The 22,309-nt window shown below is 52.1% G+C and overlaps 1 protein-coding gene across 1 annotated transcript; it reads right to left on the minus strand.

The window, feature by feature from the left end:
- Window positions 1-1,344: 1,344 nt before the first annotated feature.
- On the minus strand, window positions 1,345-16,846 carry LOC142912413 (lysosomal thioesterase PPT2-like). Its single transcript, XM_076060607.1, has 8 exons — window positions 16,474-16,846; window positions 14,823-14,970; window positions 13,925-14,023; window positions 7,979-8,083; window positions 7,316-7,399; window positions 6,751-6,835; window positions 6,097-6,154; window positions 1,345-2,400 (listed from the first exon to the last, which is right to left on the minus strand). Exons 1-8 carry the CDS (start codon window positions 16,798-16,800, stop codon window positions 2,257-2,259), a joined length of 1,050 nt encoding a protein of 349 aa, XP_075916722.1. The 5' UTR covers window positions 16,801-16,846; the 3' UTR covers window positions 1,345-2,256.
- Between the last annotated feature and the right edge of the window lie 5,463 nt (window positions 16,847-22,309).

Here is a 22,309-nt window from a genome sequence, read left to right on the forward strand (position 1 = left end):
AATTGTACTCCACGATTGGCGGGTGGACTGATGGCACGGCGGTCGACGTACTGCGGTTTAGAACCGTCAACCCGAGTTCCATTCCAGGCCATGGCTAACATCGGTGGCAAGTGATATCAGAACCGGTCCTGGGCCTCACTCCGTCAATCCCGCACTGGCCAGTAGTGTGGTGAAGATGGGCAAACAACCATAATACACATACTGTGGCAATGGCTTCGTCTAGCAGTGGCTTTAAATTACTATAGTTATTGAATAAAATATATGAATGTCAAACGTTCCACCGCATCGTGATTAGCAGCCTCGTTTGCTGAAGTCTATAGGCGTTTCCCACAGTTAACCGATCCATGCGAGTGATGTGTTTGGAGGCGGTAGCGATGTGCTTGGTGGTTGCCCCATGGGGTCCTTCTAGCTGGTCATGGCGCTTGTGTTCAGAGCTAGCTCCACGCGGGCCACATCGCTGGCGGGGTGGGTGGATGGGCGTTGATGGCAGGTGAGGATTGCTAGCCCCTGTGGTTGTCGTGCCAGGAACCCGGAGTGGGGACTGCAGGATGTCAGCATGCTCCAGCAGCTGGCGCTCGCCAATGGCTTGCGTCTCCAGAGGATGGCGAGTCCGAGTTCAGCTACTCACCCACCCCTTGCACCTTGGGCAGTTTGATCAGTTGCTGCAATTCGTGGCGCCGTTTCAATTTCAAAAGCATACTATCTTTTTAAACCTTTGTATTGTAGGTGTTCGTTTCTTTGCTCCGTTTATCTGAAATGTAACATTAGAATGCGAATATAGGTTATATACATCAGGTGTGGTGTGTGCACTGACCAGTATGAACGAGGTCCATCTTTAAAAATGTACTTTAACTTTTTCTTACCCCCGTTCTATTCTGGTGGAATTGCCAGGCAACAGCAAGTGCCTGCTGGTCTTCCAAAAGACAGGGTACAGACGGCAGTTGGATGACAAGAAGCTAATTCAGGAGTCCCTCATTTGTGTTTGGCAAATCTTTTTCTTTTTTTCAAAACTAGCACAGCTTTAGATGAAATGTCATTTTATCTCGATCGGTATCTTGAGACTTTAAGTATTCCAATCTCTCGCAAAGCAGTGCAACCTTTCGTTTTCACGTTGGCTGGCCCACGGAATTGGATACCACAGAGCTACTTCTGACACATCCCTTGCAGTGACCTCTGGTCCAAAGAGGCAAGGGCAGCACTGTTCAGCCCCCGCTCTGCGGCCAGTAATATTGATTACATGACGGTGACGCAGGTCATTCTTAACGTGGACCCAAATGTTTTGTTTTTGTGCAGTCGTTGGTGACCTGGGCAGCGTTTTAGATAAAAATGAAACGGACCGGCAAGTATTTATAGTTAACTTTATTGCAGGACAGGCTCTTACACGCGGCCACACGGACTGGTTAGGTATGTGTGGTGTGTGTGTGTGGTGCGTGTGTATGTGTGGTGCGTGTGTGTGGGTGTGTGTGGTGCGTGTGTGTGGGTGTGTGAGGGGTGTGGGTGTGTATGTGTGGTGCGTGTGTGTGGGGTGTGCGGGTGTGTATGTGTGTGCGTGTGTGTGGTGCGTGTGTGTGTGTGTGGTGCGTGTGTGTGTGGGTGTGTGGTGCGTGTGTGTGGGTGTGTGTGTGGTGCGTGTGTGTGGTGTGTGTGTGGTGCGTGTGTGTGGTGTGTGGTGCGTGTGTGTGGGTGTGTGAGGGGTGTGGGTGTGTGGTGTGTGTGTGGTGCGTGTGTGTGTGCGTGGTGCGTGTGTGTGGGTGTGTATGTGTGTGCGTGCGTTCCTGTAACGTTATGAAAATGGCCGTGACGTGACAGTAACTGACGTGGATTCTACCCAGGGGGGGAATTTAAACCCCATTGAGACATCTGAAGCAAAATGAACGCTCTACTCCTACCCCTATCTCTACACACACATACACACAGACACACACAGAGACAGACACACAGACACACACAGACACTCAGACACACAGACAGACACACAGACACACACAGACAGGCATGCAGACAGACACACAGACACATACTACCCCTGTCTTCCTCCCCGTGTCTCTCTCTCTCTCTGTGTCTCTCTCTCGCTGTGTCTCCCCGTGTCTCTCTCCCCATGTCTCTGTGTCTCTGTCCCCGTGTCTCTCTCCCCGTGTCTCCCCATATCTCCTTGTCTCTCTCTCCTCGTGTCTCTCTCTCTCCCCGTGTCTCCCTCTCCCCGTGTCTACCTCTCCCCGCGTCTGCTTGCCCGTGTCTCTCTCCCCGGGTCTCTGTCTACGTGAGGTGAGGCTGTATACATCGCACGAAGGCCGTTTCGCTATGGACCCACGCCTTGTGCACCACCCCTGGCACGGAGCAGGTGACCAGACCTCCCCTCCTGTCCAGCGTCCGCAGGCCAAACAGATCCTGGACGTAGACCTGGAAGAGGGGGGCACAGGTAAAGGTACCCCAGGTAGTGTAAGCAGGCCACCAGCAGCAAGTGGCGCTTGGGAGATATGCACACAAGATACATTATACGCAGATGCGTACACACGGACACACACAACACATGGAGACACACACAGATACACACATTATATACAGATACACACATACACGCAAGATACATTATATGCAGATGCGTAGACACGGACACACAGATACAAAGACACATACAGACACACAGATACAAACAGATATATTATAAATACAGATACATACACACATACATACACACACGTACACACAAAGATAAAAGACAAAGATCCCCCATATAGCCTTAACAGACTGTAGGGGCAAGTGCTGTTAGCGAGCACCTATGAAGGCCGAAATGGTACACGGGGTGGGTGGCCAGCACCACGCCCGACCGCCTTTGTCTCCCTAGTGGCAATGTTTACACACCGCACCAGGTACTCATTTCAGGCTGAGTCGATCTAGGGGAAGCCCAGGACCGGTTCAGATAATCGACACTGGTGTTGGTTGTGAGCGAGAATCGAACCCGGGTCGCCAGGTTCATAGCGCAGCGTAGCGCTAACCGCTACACTATCGCTCCCCACACAGGTACACACATACACACACAGACACACATATACAGCGACACACAGATATATTATATATACAGACACATACACACAGATAAAGATACACAAAGATACAGAGTTAGTGAGTGTGTGAGTGGGTCTGCGAGTGTGTGAGTGAGTGTATGAGTGTGTAAGTGTGTGTGTATGTCTGGCAAATCAACCCCTTACCTCCTCGTGGTGCCGGACGGGCAACGCTGCCAATTCCGATTGGCTCCTCCCCTCATGGCATTTGTGACCACCACAGCGGCCAAATGGGGGCTCTGGACGGGTGCGAGGGGCTGGTAACCCCTCCACCTTCAATTAATTACCGTTAAACCACGGGGGATTTATTTATGTGTTTATTTATTTATTAATAAGCTTGTGCCGGAGGCCCCGGGTGGACAAGCGTCTATGACATCTCCTGGCCAAACCCCATTTGGCGGAGCCAGGAGATTGAATATTTACCCTCAGGGCTCCTCTAGAAACAACAAAAAGCCACTACGTGTGGCCACATGGAATGTTCGAACGCTCACTGCAGATGAGAGGCTGCCACTCCTCTGTTGGGAGCTGGACCGGTACCGTCTGGATCTCTGTGGTATTCAGGAGGTCCGGTGGACCAGCTCTGGCTCATGCCACCATGAAGGGTGGACAGTCCTCTACTCGGGGCAGGAGACTGCCAAACAACAGGTTGTGGCTCTTCTTCTGAATAAAAGAATGAAGGGGGCGTGGGAGCGTGGCGGTGAGGTGTGGGAACCTGTAAGCCCCAGGCTACTTTGGGCTCGCCTTCCCATCAACCAGAGTTGGTTGTGGTTACTTATGCCCCCACTGAAGACGAACATCCGTGAAGGGATGCAGGCAAGGCCGATGAGTCAGATGCCTTCTATGACCTCCTGTCACAGGTGCTAGCTAAAGTGGCCCCTCGGGATAGAGTCATCTTGTTGGGAAACTTAAATGACCGAGTTGGTCATGATGCTGGCACCTGGTCTGGAGTGATTGGAAGGCATGGGCCAGATCAGCTCAATAACGGCAGGAGGCTGCTAGTTTTTTGGTGCAGCCCATGGTCTTGTAATTACCAACACGCTGTTCCGGCATCGGCGCATTCACACAACATCATGGATGCATGCTGGGTCCAAGCAAGAACATCTGCTGGACTACATCGTGACGGAACAGCAGATGCGGGCCCATGTCCTTTACACCAGGACCTACCGTGGAGCTGATCTGCCCACTGACCATCGACTTGTCATCTGTAAGATGTGCCTGCCATTCTTCCACTCTAGTGGTGGGGGTTCACCCAGGACCCCATTCAAACCCTTAGTGGCATGGTCTCAGCTAGTTGTTGAAAGTTGCAAGCAAGAATTTCATCATCGCTTGAGGCTGGGGTTGGCATCGTTCCCCACTCCTCCTGATGTCGAGGGTAAATGGGCGAGGTTTAGAACTGTGACTCATGAGGCTACAATGGCTGCTTTGGGTACACGGTCCAGACCTCCCCAGAGACCCTGGCTGACAGAGGAGGTGTTCAAGCTGGCTGAGAAAAAGCGACAGGCCCACTCTCATCGGCTACAGCATCCCACGTCGGGAGAATGAGGAGGCTTACCGCAGCCTTTGCTCAGAGGTTCGGAGAGCCATGAGGCGCTGCAAGGACGGGTGGTGGTCGCGGGTTGCTGAGGAGATGAGTCTGCCTCAGTGGCCCGCGATCACAAATCGCTCTTTAATTCCATCAAAAAGTAACCTGCAGAGCCACACCTATTACCATCAGAGGAAAGAACAGTGATCCAATCTCCGACCCCCAGGAATAGGTTTGCAGATTTCATGAGCATTGCTGTGAGGTCCTAGGGGAGGGGACATCTCTCAGCCAGGATAATACCATGGGACAAAGTGGGCATGACCCAGCCAAGGCTGCGGTGCCTCAAATATCGGAAGAAGTCACCCCCTGTGAGTGGCTGTCTGAGGTGCCATCTGTTCAGGAAGTACTGAAGGCGATCCAGAGTCTAAGACCAGGAAAGGCACTGGGCAGAGATGATCTCCCAAGCGAAATGCTGAGGGAGGGTGGCGTTTGTGCAAAGACTGCCCTACATGACATCATAACAACAGTCTGGACCACTGGACGGGTTCCGCAGGACTGGAAGGATGCCCTGGTGGTCCCCCTCTTTAAGGTTTAACAGCAGAGGTCTCACTCCGAATCAGTCGAGCGGCATTATCTTTTCATCGGTTGCGTAACGCTGTGTAGAAGCTACTTGGTCTGTCGCTCCGCACGAAGCTTCAGGTCTTCTCGGCCAGAGTCATTCCCTCCCTTCTCTACGCTTGCGAAACGTGGAACCCCCTAATGGAACATCTTCACCGGTTAGAAACATTTAAGCTGGCCTGCCTACGATCCATCCTGGGTTTAACCAGGCTGGATTGTGTGAGGAGCTCACAAATCCTTGAAAGAGCTGGGCAAGGTCCCATCGGTGAGCTCCTCTGGCAGGCAAGGCTGCGTTGGTTGGGTCATGTAGCCCGCATGCCCAGCCACCGCATGCCGAAACAGCTTTTGTTCGGCCGGATAAAGGGGGCTAAACGGGCGCGGGACGGACTAGAGAGGAGATGGAGTGATGTGGTCCATGAGGACGTGGAGCTGAGTGGACTTGCCAATGACTGGTACCAGCGGTGTCAAGATCGGCCTCTGTGGAGGAGGCTCGTGAAGGACGCTACTGGGCAGTTGGAGGCAGTCGCCCTCCAACAACAACGTAGGGGAGAGGAGCGACGCTCACAACAACGAGCGGAGCGCCGGGTGGCAAAAGCACAGCAAGTTGGCACAGTAGGGGGCACAGGTGGTGCATCAGCCAGTCATCTCAGTCAGTCGACCCGTGGCAACTGGGTCTGCCCCGTGACCTCCTGCCAGCAGGCGTTCGACACTTCACGTGGCCTCAAGGTGCACATAGCCTGGCATAAGTGTCGTGGAGACGTCACTGCCACTTAGTGGCAAATGGCGGTTGTTGTTGTTGTGTAAGTGTGTGTGTATGAGTGTATGAGTGTGTGTGTATGTAATGGCGAATGGCGGTTGTTGTTGTGTATGTAAGTGTGTGTGTGAGTCTCTTACAGGCTGATTGACCATGTCGATAACTGTAGAAGCGTTGCTGTCAAAGAATCCAAATAAACTGCAACAGCAACATCACCAACATCATAATCAACATAATCAGGACCATCACCAGCATCATCAACATCATCATCTACATCAGCAGCAACATCATCATAATCAACATCATCATCAGCACCTCCATCATCATCAGTACCACCACCATCAGCACCACCATCAACATCATCATCAATATCATCAGCACCACCGTCATCAGAATCATCAGCAGCAACATCATCATAATCAACATCATCATCAGCACCACCATCATCAGCACCACCATCATCATCAGCACCACCACCATCATCAGCACCACCACCAGCATCATCAGCACCACCACCATCATCATCAGCACCACCATCAACATCATCATCAATATCATCAGCACCACCGTCATCAGAATCATCAGCACCACCGTCATCATAACCATCATCTTCAGCCTATTCATACCGTTTTAACAATGAACCCACCACCACCGCCACTACCACATCAGCAACCGAACCGCACTGTCACCGCACTGTCACCGGCACCGCACCAGCACCGCACCGGCACCGTACCGGCACCGCACCGGGTGCGCCTTCAATCCAGCAGCGGATAAAGCCCATAGAGGGACCTCACCTCGTCTGCCACGGTCTCAGCTCCCCGTCCCCCGAGCCTCCTACCAGCACGAGACGCCTCAGCTGCACAAAGTTTCTCTTGAACACTGCAGAGGGAGGAGGGAGGATGTTGACTGCCTCGCCTGGTACGCGGGAGGTTCGTGGGTTCGATCTCGGACCCCGAGTCTGCGTCTCTCGCTCTCTTTGTGGTGAAATGTTGACTACCTCGCCTGGTATGTGAGTTCGATCCAAGACCAAGTCTGCATCTCTGTCTCATCATCATCACAGTGGCTAGGAGATGTTGACTACATCACCTGGTACACGAGAGGTCGTGGGTTCGATCTCCCGATCCTGACGAGTACGATGGCAACCCGCCCCTTACAAAGATGGCAGCCCGTCCCCTGAGCACGATGCAAGATGGCCGCGTGTCCCCTGAGCAAAATGGCCGCCTGTCCCCTGAGCAAAATGGCAGCCCATCCCCTGAGCAAGATGGCAGCCCGTCCCCTGAGCAAGATGGCAGCCCATCCCCTGACCAAGATGGCAGCCCGTCCCCTAAGCAAGATGGCGTCTGTGTGTGTGCCCATCACCGTGAGCCATGCGGTGAGGCGTCTCGTTATTGATGATGGGCAGGAACAGGTTCTTCTGCAGGTAACGCTGCTGCTGGGTTGGGTCTGGGGTGGGAGAGGAGAGAGACATGAGCATGGATCACTGGGTCTGTGTCCCCACATCTCCCCGTGTCTCCCCGTGTCTCCTCATATCTCCCCGCGTCTCCCCTGTGTCTCCCCCGTGTCTCCCTCGTGTCTCCCCTGCGTCTCCCCCGTTTCTCCCCCATGTCTCCCCATATCTCCCCGCGTCTCCCCTGCGTCTCCCCCCAACGCGTCTCCCGCCACGCATCTGCCAGCATCTCCCCCGTGTCTCCCCCGTGTCTCCCCCGTGTCTCCTCGCATCTCCCAGAATCTCCCCCGTGTCTCTTCCCCCCTCACCTCACGGTGTCTCCCCCCATGCATCTCCCCCCCACGCGTCTCCCCCAATGCGTCTGCAAGCGTCTCCCCCATGTCTCCCCCCACGCATCTCCCCATGTCTCCCCATCTCTCCCCCGTGTCTCCCCCCACGCGTCTCCCCATGTCTCCCCCGTATCTCCGTGTCTCCCCCCACGCGTCTCCCCATGTCTCCCCATCTCTCCCCGGTGTCTCCCCCCACGCGTCTCCCCCCCACGAGTCTCCCCCCCACAAGTCTCCCCCCACGCGTACCGTGCCAGTAGTTACAAACGGACACCTCCTGTCCCAGACGCCAGTAGCAGAGGGCGGAGATCACGGACAGCAACCAGGGGAAGGCGCTCTGAACCCACAGAGGCTCTGAGACACACGGGGAGACACGGGGAGACAGGGTGAGACACACACGGAGACACAGGGAGACACGGGGAGACAGGGTGAGACACACACGGAGACACGGGGAGACAGGGTGAGACACACACAGAGACAGGGAGACACGGGGAGACGGGGTGAGACACACACGGAGACACAGGGAGACAGGGTGAGAAACACACGGTGAGACACACGGGGAGACACGGGGAGACAGGGTGAGACACACACGGAGACACAGGGAGACACGGGGAGACAGGGTGAGACACACACGGAGACACACGGGGAGACAGGGGGAGACAGGGTGAGACACACACGGAGACACACGGAGACACGGGAAGACAGGGTGAGACACACACGGAGACACACAGGGAGACACGGGGAGACACAGGGAGACATACACGGAGACAGGGAGACACGGGGAGACGGGGTGAGACACACACGGAGACACAGGGAGACAGGGTGAGACAGGGTGAGACACACGGAAACACAGGGAGACAGGGTGAGACACACACGGAGACACAGGGAGACACGGGGAGACGGGGTGAGACACACACGGAGACACGGGGAGACACGGGGAGACAGGGTGAGACACGGGGAGACACGGGGAGACAGGGTGAGACACACACGGAGACACACGGGGAGACAGGGTGAGACACACACGGAGACACAGGGAGACACGGGGAGACAGGGTGAGACACACACGGAGACACAGGGAGACACGGGGAGACAGGGTGAGACACACACGGAGACACAGGGAGACACGGGGAGACGGGGTGAGACACACACGGAGACACAGGGAGACACGGGGAGACAGGGTGAGACACACACGGAGACACAGGGAGACACGGGGAGACAGGGTGAGACACACACGGAGACACAGGGAGACACGGGCAAACAGGGTGAGACACACACGGAGACAGGGAGACACGGGGAGACAGGGTGAGACACACACGGAGACACAGGGAGACACGGGGAGACGGGGTGAGACACACGGAGACACAGGGAGACACGGGGAGACGGTGTGAGACACACACGGAGACACACGGGGAGACACGGGGAGATGGGGTGAGACACACACGGAGACACACGGGGAGACACGGGGAGACAGGGTGAGACACACACGGAGACACAGGGAGACACGGGGAGACAGGGTGAGACACACACGGAGACACAGGGAGACATGGGGAGACGGGGTGAGACACACACGGAGACACAGGGAGACACGGGGAGACAGGGTGAGACACACACGGAGACACACGGGGAGACACGGGGAGACAGGGTGAGACATACACGGAGACACGGGGAGACACGGGGAGACAGGGTGAGACACACACGGAGACACAGGGAGACACAGGGAGACAGGGAGACACGGGGAGAAAGGGTGAGACACACACGGAGACACAGGGAGACATGGGGAGACATGGAAAAACGCGGGGAGACACGGTGAGACTCAGGGAGACACGGGGAGAGGCGTGGAGACACGGGGAGACACACGGAGATAGGGGGAGACACGTTGAGACACGGGAAGACATAGGGAGACACGGTGAGACACGGGGAGACACAGATACACGGTGAGACACAAATTCTCTGTATGAGTATATCTCGGGGTATCTGTGTGTGAATCTGTCTGTCTGTGTCTCTGTGTATGTGTGAGTGCTGTGTATGTTTGTCTGTATCTGTGTGTGAATCTGTGTCTCTGAGTCTGTGTGTCTGTGTTTGTCTGTATCTGTGTGTGTGTGAGTGTCTGTGCGAGTGTATGTGTGTCTGTCTGTTTATCTGTGTGTGTGTCTGTGTATCTATGTGCGAGTGTCTCTGTGTGTGGCTATGTGTCTGTGTCTCTATGTGAGTGTCTGTGTTTCTATGTGTGTGTCTGTGTCTCTGTGTGTGTGTCTTTGTGTGTGTCTGTGTGTGTGTGTCTGTGTGTGTGTCTGTGTGTGTGTCTTTGTGTGTGTCTGTGAGTGTCTGTATGTATGTATGTGTTTGTGTCTGTATGTGTGTGTGTCTGTGTGTGTGTGTATGTCTGTATATGTGTGTGTCTGTATGTATATGTATGTGTGTGTCTGTATGTGTGTGTGTGTGTGTCTGTGTGTGTGTCTGTGTGTGTGTGTCTGTATGTGTGTCCGGCAAAACAACCCCCTACCTCCTCGCGGTGCCGGACGGGCAACTCTGTCGTGGACAGCGCTGTGGGGGGAGTTCCAATTTTGATTGGCTCCTCCCCTCATGGCATATGTGTCCACCACAGGGGCTAAACGGGGGCTCTGGACGGGTGCGAGGGGCTGGTAACCCCTCCACCTTCAATTAATTACCACAAAACCACGAATTAAACTGAAATATGTAACAACTAAGCTTGTGCCGGAGGCCCCGGGGGGCCAGGCGTCTATGACGTCTCCTGGCCAAACCCCAATTGGCGGAGCCAGGAGATTGAATACCTACCCTCGGGGCTACTCCAGAAACAACGAAAAGCCACTACGGGTGGCCACGTGGAATGTTCGAACGCTCACTGCAGAGGAGAGGCTGCCACTCCTCTGTCGGGAGCTGGACCGGTACCGCCTGGATCTATGCGGCATTCAGGAGGTCCGGTGGACCGGCTCTGGCTCCTGCCACTATGAGGGGTGGACAGTCCTCTACTCGGGGCAGCAGACTGCCAAACAACAGGGTGTGGGTCTTCTTTTGAACAAAAGAATGAAGGGGGCGTGGGAGCGTGGCGGTGAGGTGTGGGAAGCTGTAAGCCCCAGGCTACTTTGGGCTCGCCTTCCCATCAACCGGAGGCGAGGAATGGTGGTCGTGGTTACTTATGCCCCCACCGAAGATGAACATCCGTGGAGGGATGCAGGCAAAGCCGATGAGTCAGATGCCTTCTATGACCTCCTGTCACAGGTGCTGGCTAAAGTGGCCCCTCGGGATAGAGTCATCATGTTGGGTGACTTCAATGCCCGAGTTGGTCATGATACTGGCACCTGGTCTGGAGTGATTGGAGGGCATGGGCCAGATCAGCTCAATAACAACGGTAGGAGGCTGCTAGATTTTTGTGCAGCCCATGGGCTTGTAATTACCAACACGCTGTTCCGGCATCGGCGCATCCACACAACATCATGGATGCATGCCGGGTCCAAGCAAGAACATCTGCTGGACTACATAGTGACGGACCAGCGAATGCGAGCCCATGTCCTTGACACCAGGACCTACCGTGGAGCTGATCTGCCCTCTGACCATCGACTAGTCATCTGTAAGATGCGCCTGCCATTCTTCCACTCCGGTGGTGGGTGTACACCCAGGACCCCATTCCAACCTAAAGTGGCCTGGTCTCAGTTATCTGATGAAAGTTGCAAGCGAGAATTTCATCATCGCTTGCGGCTGGGATTGGCATCGTCCCCGACTCCTCCTGATGTCGAGGGTAAATGGGCGAGGTTTAGGACTGTGACTCATGCAGCTGCAATGGCTGCTTTGGGTACGCGGTCCAGACCTCCCCAGACACCCTGGATGACAGAGGAGTTGTTCAGGATGGTTGAGAAAAAGCGACAGGCCCACTGTCATCGGCTACAGAATCCCACGTCAGAGAATGAGGAGGCTTACCGCAGCCTTCGCTCGGAGGTTCGGAGAGCTGTGAGGTGCTGCAAGGATGGGTGGTGGTCGCGGGTTGCTGAGGAGATGGAGTCTGCCTCAGTGGCCCGTGATCACAAATCTCTATTTAACTCCATCAAAAAAGTAACCTGCAGCGCCACACCTATTACCATCATTAGGGGAAAAAACGGTGATCCAATTTCCGACCCCCAGGAACAGGTTCGCAGATTTGCTGAGCATTTCTGTGAGGTCCTGGGGGAGGGAAAATCCCTCAGCCAGGAAAACATCGTGGCACAAAGTGAGGATGACCCTGCTGAGGCTGCGGTGCCTCAAATATTGGATGAAGTCACCCCCTGTGAGTGGCTGGCTGAGGTGCCATCTGCTGAGGAAGTATTGAAGGCGATCCGGAGTCTGAGACCAGGAAAGGCAGCGGGCAGAGATGATCTCCCAAGCGAAATGCTGAGGGAGGGTGGCGTTTGTGCACAGACTGCCCTATATGACATCATAACAACAGTCTGGACCACTGGACGGGTTCCGCAGGATTGGAAGGATGCCCTGGTGGTCCCCCTTTTTAAGAAGGGGGACCGCACAGACTGTAACAACTACAGGGGCATCTCACTCCTCAGTGTGCCGGGAAAGGTCCTGGCAAGGATTATTCAGCATCGCCTTGCCAGGCACGCTGAGGAGAGGCTTGCGGAGCCCCAATGCGGTTTCAGGAAAGGGCGGTCCTGCACAGATGCCATATTTTCTGTCCGCCTGCTACAGCAGAGGTGTAGGGAATTCCAACAAGACCTACATCTCTGCTTTATTGACCTGGTCAAGGCCTATGATACCATCAGTAGGCCTGGGCTCTGGGTCGTTCTTCGTGCTTTTGGAGTACCTGACCCTCTGCTCACGATCATTAAGGACCTTCATGATGGTGAGCGGGCCCGGGTAAAACTACGTGGCCGGGAGTCAGAGCCATTCCCTGTACACCTTGGGGTGCGACAGGGATGTCCTCTGGCTCCCACATTATTTAACATCTATTTTGACCACGTGGTTCGTGAAGCCTTCAATAGCTGTACCGGGGGAATCTCCATATGGTACAGATATAATGGGAGGCTAATCGATGTCCGGGTGCGGTCAAGGGATGGCTCCCTATTGCTCAACCACGTTATGTATGCTGATGACTTGGTAATAGCTGCTCAGTCAGAGGAGGAGTTGGAGACGCTGCTGCTGAGACTGGAGCGTGTCACTAAGAGGTGGGGCCTTACCATCAGCCCCACCAAAACTAAGCACCTGCCTGGGTATTTTGTACCATCGGACACTCCACCCCCACAACTCCCAATCGGTGATGGGGCAGTTGTGGAGAGAGTGGAGAGTTTCCCATACCTGGGCAGTGTGCTTATGACTGGCTCCAGTTTAACAGCAGAGGTCTCACTCCGAATCAGTTGAGCGGCAATATCTTTTCATAGGTTGCGTAACGCTGTGTGGAAGCTACCTGGTCTGTCGCTCCGCACTAAGCTTCAGGTCTTCTCGGCCACGGTCATTCCCTCCCTTCTCTACGCTTGCGAAACGTGGACCCCCCTAATGGAACATCTTCGCCGGTTGGAAACATTTAGGCTGGCCTGCCTACGATCCATCCTGGGTTTAACCAGACTGGATTGTGTGAGGAGCTCACACATCCTTGAAAGATCTGGGCAGGGTCCCATCGGTGAGCTCCTCCGGCAGGCAAGGCTGCGATGGCTGGGTCATGTAGCCCGCATGCCCAGCCACCGCATGCCGAAACAGCTTTTGTTTGGCCGGATTGAGGGGGCTAAGCGGGCGCGGCACGGGCTAGAGAAGAGATGGAGTGATGTGGTACAGGAGGACGTGGAGCTGAGTGGACTTGCCGATGACTGGTACCAGCGGTGTCAAGATCGGCCTCTGTGGAGGAGGCTCGTGAAGGATGCTACTGGGCAGTTGGAGGCAGTCGCCCTCCAACAACAACGGAGGGCGGAGGAGCGACGCTCACAACAGCGAGCGGAGCGCCGGGTGGCTAAAGCACAGCAGGTTGGCACAGTAGGGGGCACAGGTGGTGCATCAGCCAGTCATCTCAGTCAGTCGACCCGTGGCACCTGGGTCTGCCCCGTGACCTCCTGCCAGCGGGCGTTCGACACTTCACGTGGCCTCAGGGTGCACATAGCCTGGCACAAGCGTCGTGGTGACGTCACCGCCACTTAGTGGCGAATGGCGGTTGTTGTTGTTGTTGTATGTGTGTGTGTCTGTGTGTGTGTGTCTGTGTGTCCGCACCTCCTCCATAGACTCCCATCAGTGGACCTCCCAGGGAGATGAAGGTGTGAACTCTGTGATGGTGAACCATGGAGAGGATAGCTCGACACACCATCGCCCCTACATCAACACCATCAACATCACCGTCAACATCACCATCAACATCACCATCACCCCCCCACCATCACCACCCCACCACCACCATCACCACCACCCCCACTACCAACACCACCATCAACACCACCCCCATCACCCCCAACACCACCACCATCTCCACCACCACCAACACCACCATCACCACCACCACCATCACCACCGACATCACCATCACCAACATCACCACCGACACCACCACCACCATCACCACCACCCCACCACCGCCACCCCCACCACCATCACCACCGACATCATCACCACCATCACCACCACCATCACCACCATCACCACCACCCCATCACCACCACACCACCCCTGCCACCACCATCACCACCACCACCACTGCCATCACCACCACCACCCCCACCACCATCACCACTGCCATCACCACCACCACCATCATCACCACCATCACCCCCACCACCACCACTGCCATCACCACTACCATCACCATCACCACCGACATCACCATCACCATCACCACCACCACCACTGCTACCACCACCACCACCATCACCACCAACACCACCATCACCACCAACACCATCACCACCCCCACCACCACCCCCACCACCATCACTACCACCACCCCCATCACCACCATCACCACCATCACCACCCCCACCACCACCACCATCACCACCACCACCCCCACCACCACCATCACCACCATCACCACCCCCACCACCACCATCACCACCACCACCACTGCCATCACCACCATCACCACCACCACCACTGCCATCACCATCACCACCACCACCTTGCGATACACAGATGATGGTGAGTCCGTGGCTGGAGTTGACTCGCTCCATCTCCCTCCAGAAAGACCTGAGCTGCCTCCAGAGAGCCATGATGCTGACGTCATCGCTGAAGGCGCCAAGCACCACGACTGGGGTCCCAGGCAGGGCCTGCACTAGCAGCAGCAGCAGCATTAGTAGCAGTAGCATCATCATCAGTAGTATCATCATCATCAGAAGTATCATCATCATTATCAGTAGTATCATCAGTATCATCAGTAGTAGTAGCATCATCATCAGTAGTATCATCATCAGTAGTATCATCATCATCAGTAGTATCATCATCAGTAGTATCATCATCATGATGAGACCCATAGAGACCCATAGACTCATCACATACAGACCCATAGACTCACCACACAGAGACCCACATACTCACCACACAAAGACCCATGGACTCAACACACAGAGACCCACAGACTCACCACACAGAGACCCATGGACTCAACACACAGAGACCCATAGACTCATCACACAGAGACCCATAGACTCATCACACAGAGACCCATAGACTCATCACACAGAGACTCATAGACTCATCACACAGAGACCCATAGACTCATCACACAGAGACCCACAGACTCGTCACACAGACACCCACAGACTCACTCACACAGACACCCATAGACTCACCACACAGAGACCCACAGACTCACCACACAGAGACCCATGGACTCATCACACAGAGACCCACATACTCGTCACACAGAGACCCATAGACTCACCACACAGACACCCATAGACTCACCACACAGAGACCCATAGACTCATCACACAGAGACCCATAGACTCATCACACAGAGAGCCACAGACTCATCACACAGAGATCCACAGACTCATCACACAGAGACCCATAGACTCACCACACACAGAGACCCATAGACTCACCACACAGAGACCCATAGACTCATCACACAGAGACCCACAGAGTCACCACACAGAGACCCATAGACTCATCACACAGAGACCCATAGACTCACCACACAGAGACCCATAGACTCACCACACAGAGACCCACAGACTCATCACACAGAGACCCATAGACTCACCACACACAGAGACCCATAGACTCACCACACAGAGACCCATAGACTCACCACACAGAGACCCATAGACTCACCACAAAGAGATCCATAGACTCATCACACAGAGACCCATTGACTCATCACACAGAGACCCATAGACTCACAACACAGAGACCCATAGACTCACCACACAGAGACCCATAGCCTCACCACACAGAGACCCATAGACTCACCACAAAGAGACCCATAGACTCATCACACAGAGACCCATAGACTCACCACAAAGAGACCCATAGACTCATCACACAGAGACCCATAGACTCACCACACAGAGACCCATAGACTCATCACATAGACCCATAGACTCATCACACAGAGACCCACAGACTCATCAAAGAGACCCATTGACTCATCACAGAGACCCATAGACTCATCACACAGAGACCCATAGACTCATCACAGAGACCCATAAACCCAGCACACACACACCACTCACTCACTCACCACAGTCACCACACACAGCACACACCACTCACCACACACTCACCACCCTCACCCCACACTCACCACACTCACCACCACCACTCACCTCCCTCACCCTCCGTGCCAGGGTCTGGTAGTTGCCAGGTCCATCTCTCAGTCCGTGGACTATCACCACAGGCCGCCTCACACCACTACTCACACTACTACCACCACTACTACTAGTACCACCACTACTACCACTAGTACCACCACTACTACCACCACTACCACCACTACTCATCACAAGACTCTTCATTCTACTCATCATTCCCTCACCACCTCCTTCATTCGCTCCTCCTCCTTCCCTCGCCACCGCTGCGAGCCAAGGAACGAACGGAAGCAACAACAACAACGCAGCCACCACCACCACTCTGGCCCCTGACGTTCTCTCCATTTCATTCCTTGCCTCGTTCCTCCTTGTTTCCTTCCCCCTCCCTCCTTCCCCCTCCCTCCCTCCTTCGTTCCCTCGTCCCCCCTCCTTCCCTCGTTCCTCCTTCTTTCGTTCCCTCCCTCCTTCCCCTCTCCCTCCTTCCCTCCTGCTTTCGTTCCCCCGTCGACTCGCTAAGAATGAAAGATAAATTATCCAGGCGGAGCGAGGCGGCCGCTGTCAAAAAAACAAACCGCGGAAGTCGACTCCAGGTGGGGCGGGGCTGTCGATGGTCATTGTATGACGTCATTAACACTCGAGCCGGAGGGGGGTATCGATAGTAATTGTATGACGTCATTAACACTCGAGCAGGGCTGTTGATGTTCATTGTATGACGTCATTAACACTCGAGCCGGAGGGGGGTAACGATAGGAATTGTATAACGTCATTAACACTCGAGCAGGGCTGTCGATGTTCATTGTATGACGTCATTAACACTCGAGCCGGAGGGTGGGGTTGTCGATAGTAATTGTATGACGTCATTAATCCGCGCTCGGAAGGGTTGGGGTCAATGTTTATTTACGGGCGTCATGACGTCATCTTTAGTAGAGGGAGTCTCAATGTTTATTGATAGGGGTCATGACGTCATGTTTAGTAGGGGAGGCGTCAATGCTCGGAGAGTCGTGACGTCATTAATCCCGACTCAATGTGTGGACGGCCGTGACGTCATTCTAGGTAGTAGGGGAGGTGCCGCTGCTGGCTGTTTAACGTCACGAAGCCATCTTGGTAAGGAGTGCGTCCCAATGTTAATTACCTTGCAGAGGCCATCCTGGTGAATCACAATGTTAATTAGCTTGGAGAGTCCATCTTGGTAAGGGGTGAGTCCCAATGTTAATTAGTTTGTAGAGGCCATCTTGGTAAGGGGTGATTCCCAATGTTAATTAGCTTGTAGAGGCCATCCTGGTGAATCACAATGTTAATGAGCCTGGAGAGGCCATCTTAGTAAGGGGTGAGTCCCAATGTTAATGAGTTTGTAGAGGCAATCTTGGTAAGGGGTGATTCCCAATGTTAATTAGCTTGTAGAGGCCATCCTGGTGAATCACAATGTTAATTAGCTTGGAGAGGCCATCTTAGTAAGGGGTGAGTCCCAATGTTAATAGCTTTGTAGATGCCATCTTGGTAAGGGGTGATTCCCAATGTTAATTAGCTTGTAGAGGCCATCTTGGTAAGGCGTGAGTCCCAATGTTAATGTGCAAGTCAAGATCTATAAGTATCTTGGGGTCATCCTGGATTCAAAACTTAGTTTTGAAGATCACATTCACTATATTGGTAAAAAGACAAAAATAAAAATTGGTTTTCTGTATCGACACAAGCACTGCTTCCCCCGAATGTTCCGTTTGGAATTGATAAAAGCTACCATACTGCCTCTACTTGACTACTGTGACATCGTGTATAAATCAGCCCCAAGTACTGTACTGAAGAAGCTTGATTCCATCTATCACTCGGCCTTAAGATTTGCATTGAACTGCCCATATAGGACTCACCACTGTGATCTCTACATTGGGTCAAACTTAACATCTCTTAATGTTCGACGGCTTGTGCACCAGATCTTATTTATTCACGATGTACTTACAAAAAATTCCGCAGACTACCTACTGGATCTCCTCTCTGTTTCAAAGAACAAATTTGACCTCAGGTCTTCGCTCATTTACCAGCTTCACATTCCCTATTGCCGTACAAAAACTGGAGGAAGAGCTTTTGCTATTGATGCCCTCAGGGTCTGGAATGCTATTGCCAATAAACTGCAACTTGAATCACTACCTATGAGATCTTCACTCAAAACTGCTCTAGAGGAGTTGTACAACCCTAGCTGCCACTGCTATTCAGTGGCCTAAATTATGGCCCTAGATTTTGGTGTTATAATTTATTTATGTAGTTTATTGTTAAAAATTCGGTCACAGTCCCTATGATCACTGTTACATTGCATTTATGGCTTTTATTTTGGTGATTTCGAAAAGTGTTTTTGTTTTGGCCATGTTTTTGTTTATTGTAGTACGGAGTAAGACTGATGGCCTTAATCTTAGTTGTCTTGTGGTTGTTGTTGTTTGACTTGCATCCCACTGGGATTTTTGCACACAGCGTTGGTGTACGGTGCTATTTCAGGAATATTTTGATTTTTTTTCCTGTATTTTCTGTTTGCACAGTCACAAAATCACTTTAAGATGTTTTCTTGTTCATGTTTTTTGTTTGTTGCGGTTGCACCCGATTCAAGAGCCGAATGGCTCACAGGGCTATACCAAATAAATGAACTATGAACTATGAGTTTGTAGAGGCCATCTTGGTAAGGGGTGAGTCCCAGTGTTAATTAGCTTGAGTGGCCATAGATTCATCACACAAAGATCCATAGAATAATCACACAGAGACCCATAGAATCGTCACACGAAGACACATAGACTCATCACAGAGACCCATAAACTCACCACATAGAGACCCACAGACTCATCACAGAGACCCACAGACTCATCACAGAGACCCACAGACTCATCACAGAGACCCATAGACTCACCACACAGAGACTCATAGATTCACCACACAGAGACCCATAGACTCACCACACAGAGACCCATAGACTCACCACACAGAGACTCATAGACTCATCACACAGAGACCCACAGACTCACCACACAGAGACCCACAGACTCATCACACAGAGACCCATAGACTCATCACACAGAGATCCATAAACCCAGCACACACTCACCACACAGACCACACACAGCACACACACCACTCACTGACCACACACTCACCACCCTCACCCCACACTCGCCACACTCACCACCACCACTCACCTCCCTCACCCTCCGTGCCAGGGTCTGGTAGTTGCCAGGTCCATCTCTCAGTCCGTGGACTATCACCACAGGCCGCCTCACACCACTACTCACACTACTACCACCACTACTACCACCACGACTACCACCACTAATACCACTACTACTACCACTACTACTACCACTAGTACTACCACTACTACCACCACCACTCACACAACCACCACTACTACTAATCACACTACCACCACTACTCACACTACCACTGCTACTCACACTACTAATACTACTACTACTCACACTACTAATACTACTACTCACACTACTACTACTCACACTACCACTGCTACTCACACTACCACCACCACTAATCACACTACCACCACTACTACTCATCACACTATCACCACCACTACTCACACCACCACCACTACTCACACTACCACCACCACTGCTACTCACACTACCACAACTACTCACACTACCACCACCACCACTACTAATCACACTACCACTACTCACACTACTAATACTACTACTCACACTACTACTACTCACACTACCACTAGTCACACTACCACCACCACTACTCACACTACCACCACCACTACTAATCACACTACCACCACCACTACTCACACTACCACCACTACTACTCACACTACCACTGCTACTCACACTACTAATACTACTACTACTCACACTACTAATACTACTACTCACACTACTACTACTCACACTACCACTGCTACTCACACTACCACCACCACTACTCACACTACCACCACTACTCACACTACCACCACTACTCATCACAAGACTCTTCATTCTGCTCATCATTCCCTCACCACCTCCTTCATTCGCTCCTTTTTTCCAACTGTAATTGGTCTTTATTTGGAACACATGAAAAAAAAGCGGGAGACAAGATATGCACATTTGGAAGTATAATTGTATAAATTAGAAGTTGCCACATAAGGGAAGAGAGAAAGAGTGAGTTGGCTGGGCTGGTAAAGGAGGGAGGACAAAAAAAACCCCCAACAGAATATTAATCCATTACGCAAGCGTGTTGTTAACAAAGAGACCATCAGGTCTCTTTTTAATTAGGACATCCAAAAAAGGTATCTTGCCATCTATTTCGACTTCCATGGTAAATCTGATGGCTGGGTGTATGGAATTGATGTGGTCGAAGAATTGGTCTACAAACTAAGTTGCCTCTGTGGTAGTAGTTACATTGGAGAAACCAAACGCCATGTCTCGGACCGCATTCGTGAACACAAAGCAGACCTTAAACACGGTAGGACCAACACCTCGGCCGTAGCAGATCATTGTTCTAATTCAGTAGGCTCACATGCCATTGACTTTTCCAAGACAGAGGTTCTTTGTAAGCCATCTGGCTTCCATGAGAGATTCGTTCATGAGGCTATCCACATATACAAGCACAGAGACAATTTCAACCGAGAAGATGGATTCTATCTTAGCAATCATTGGAAAGATTTGATAAACCATTTCAGTTCTTAATTGATTGTTCACGCTTATAGTGGCTTTCAGACAGCATACATTATAAAAAAAATCGTCTCCCCCCTCCTCTTTTCAAAATATAGATGGACTAGTCCTGGGTAAACTGCCAAATCGCTGTGCGTGACGCTAACGTTTTTTATAAAAAAAATAAATGCGCCGTTTAAAAATAAATTTATGCAAACCAACACACCTGAAGATGACCGTTTGAGTTATGGTCGAAATGTCGTGAGAATTTTTTATTGTTTTATATATATTTTATTATTTTGTTGTTTCTCTTCAACGTGACTTTACCGAAAAAACTAAGAATATGAATTACTGCAGTCACGAAAGCTTTAAATCAAAAGGAGCATGGGGTACTTGCGTGAATGCGTCCTTCGTGTGCAAATGTTGTGACTTCCCTGGCCTGAAGGCCGTCAATGTGATGGACTATTATTGGTGCACAGCGTCTCAACAACAGCAGAGGGGGTTTGCTTCAACCGATGGTTACGAACATCCAGACGTGAATCAGCAAGGAGCATTTCTAGTCCTAGTTAGACAAAATCTACGTCAACACGTAAGACAAAACTACAATTCGTGTTGTAGAGAATGTACCTCCTCCTATACGTGTAACTTTCAAGTGGTATGCCTTGTAACTGATGAATGATCCGAGCATGCTACCTATTTCAAAGACAATGAGTTGCTCCAGATGCTTCGTGGAACACAAAAACACCGTTTGACCTGTATCACAAGAACAACGGGTCTCACCTGAGTTCTCTGTACAGGTTACTTTCAAACACACACACACACTTTGTCCTAACATCACTTGTTCAATGTTTGACCCTTACAGATCAAATGTTACAAGTATGCACAAAACCAGACAAGTATACATTCTAAATTCTTGACAGGCATATTAACAAAATTCGATTACTGCAGTGAAATATACTGCATCACGTTACATCGTATTAACAAGAAGCTTTTAAAAAAAGTTGCAGTCTGCTTCACAGTGTATGTAAAACATACTATTGTGTCATTCAAACGAGTAGGCCATTGCATGCTGGCGTCTGAATGAAAATGTAGCAAATTCTAAACATTACCTACAAACTACACAACTGAGATGACACATCAATCATCGCCCCCTACTGACAGGCTCTTTTTTTTCGATTTAAAGCTTTCGTGACTGCAAGGATTCATCTTCTTTGGTTCTTTCG

This window comes from Petromyzon marinus, unplaced genomic scaffold, assembly GCF_048934315.1.
Source record: "Petromyzon marinus isolate PM22_M1 ecotype Great Lakes invasive population unplaced genomic scaffold, UKy_Petmar_22M1.pri1.0 PM_G_Scaffold_20, whole genome shotgun sequence".
NCBI classification, from domain to species: Eukaryota; Metazoa; Chordata; class Hyperoartia; order Petromyzontiformes; family Petromyzontidae; genus Petromyzon; species Petromyzon marinus.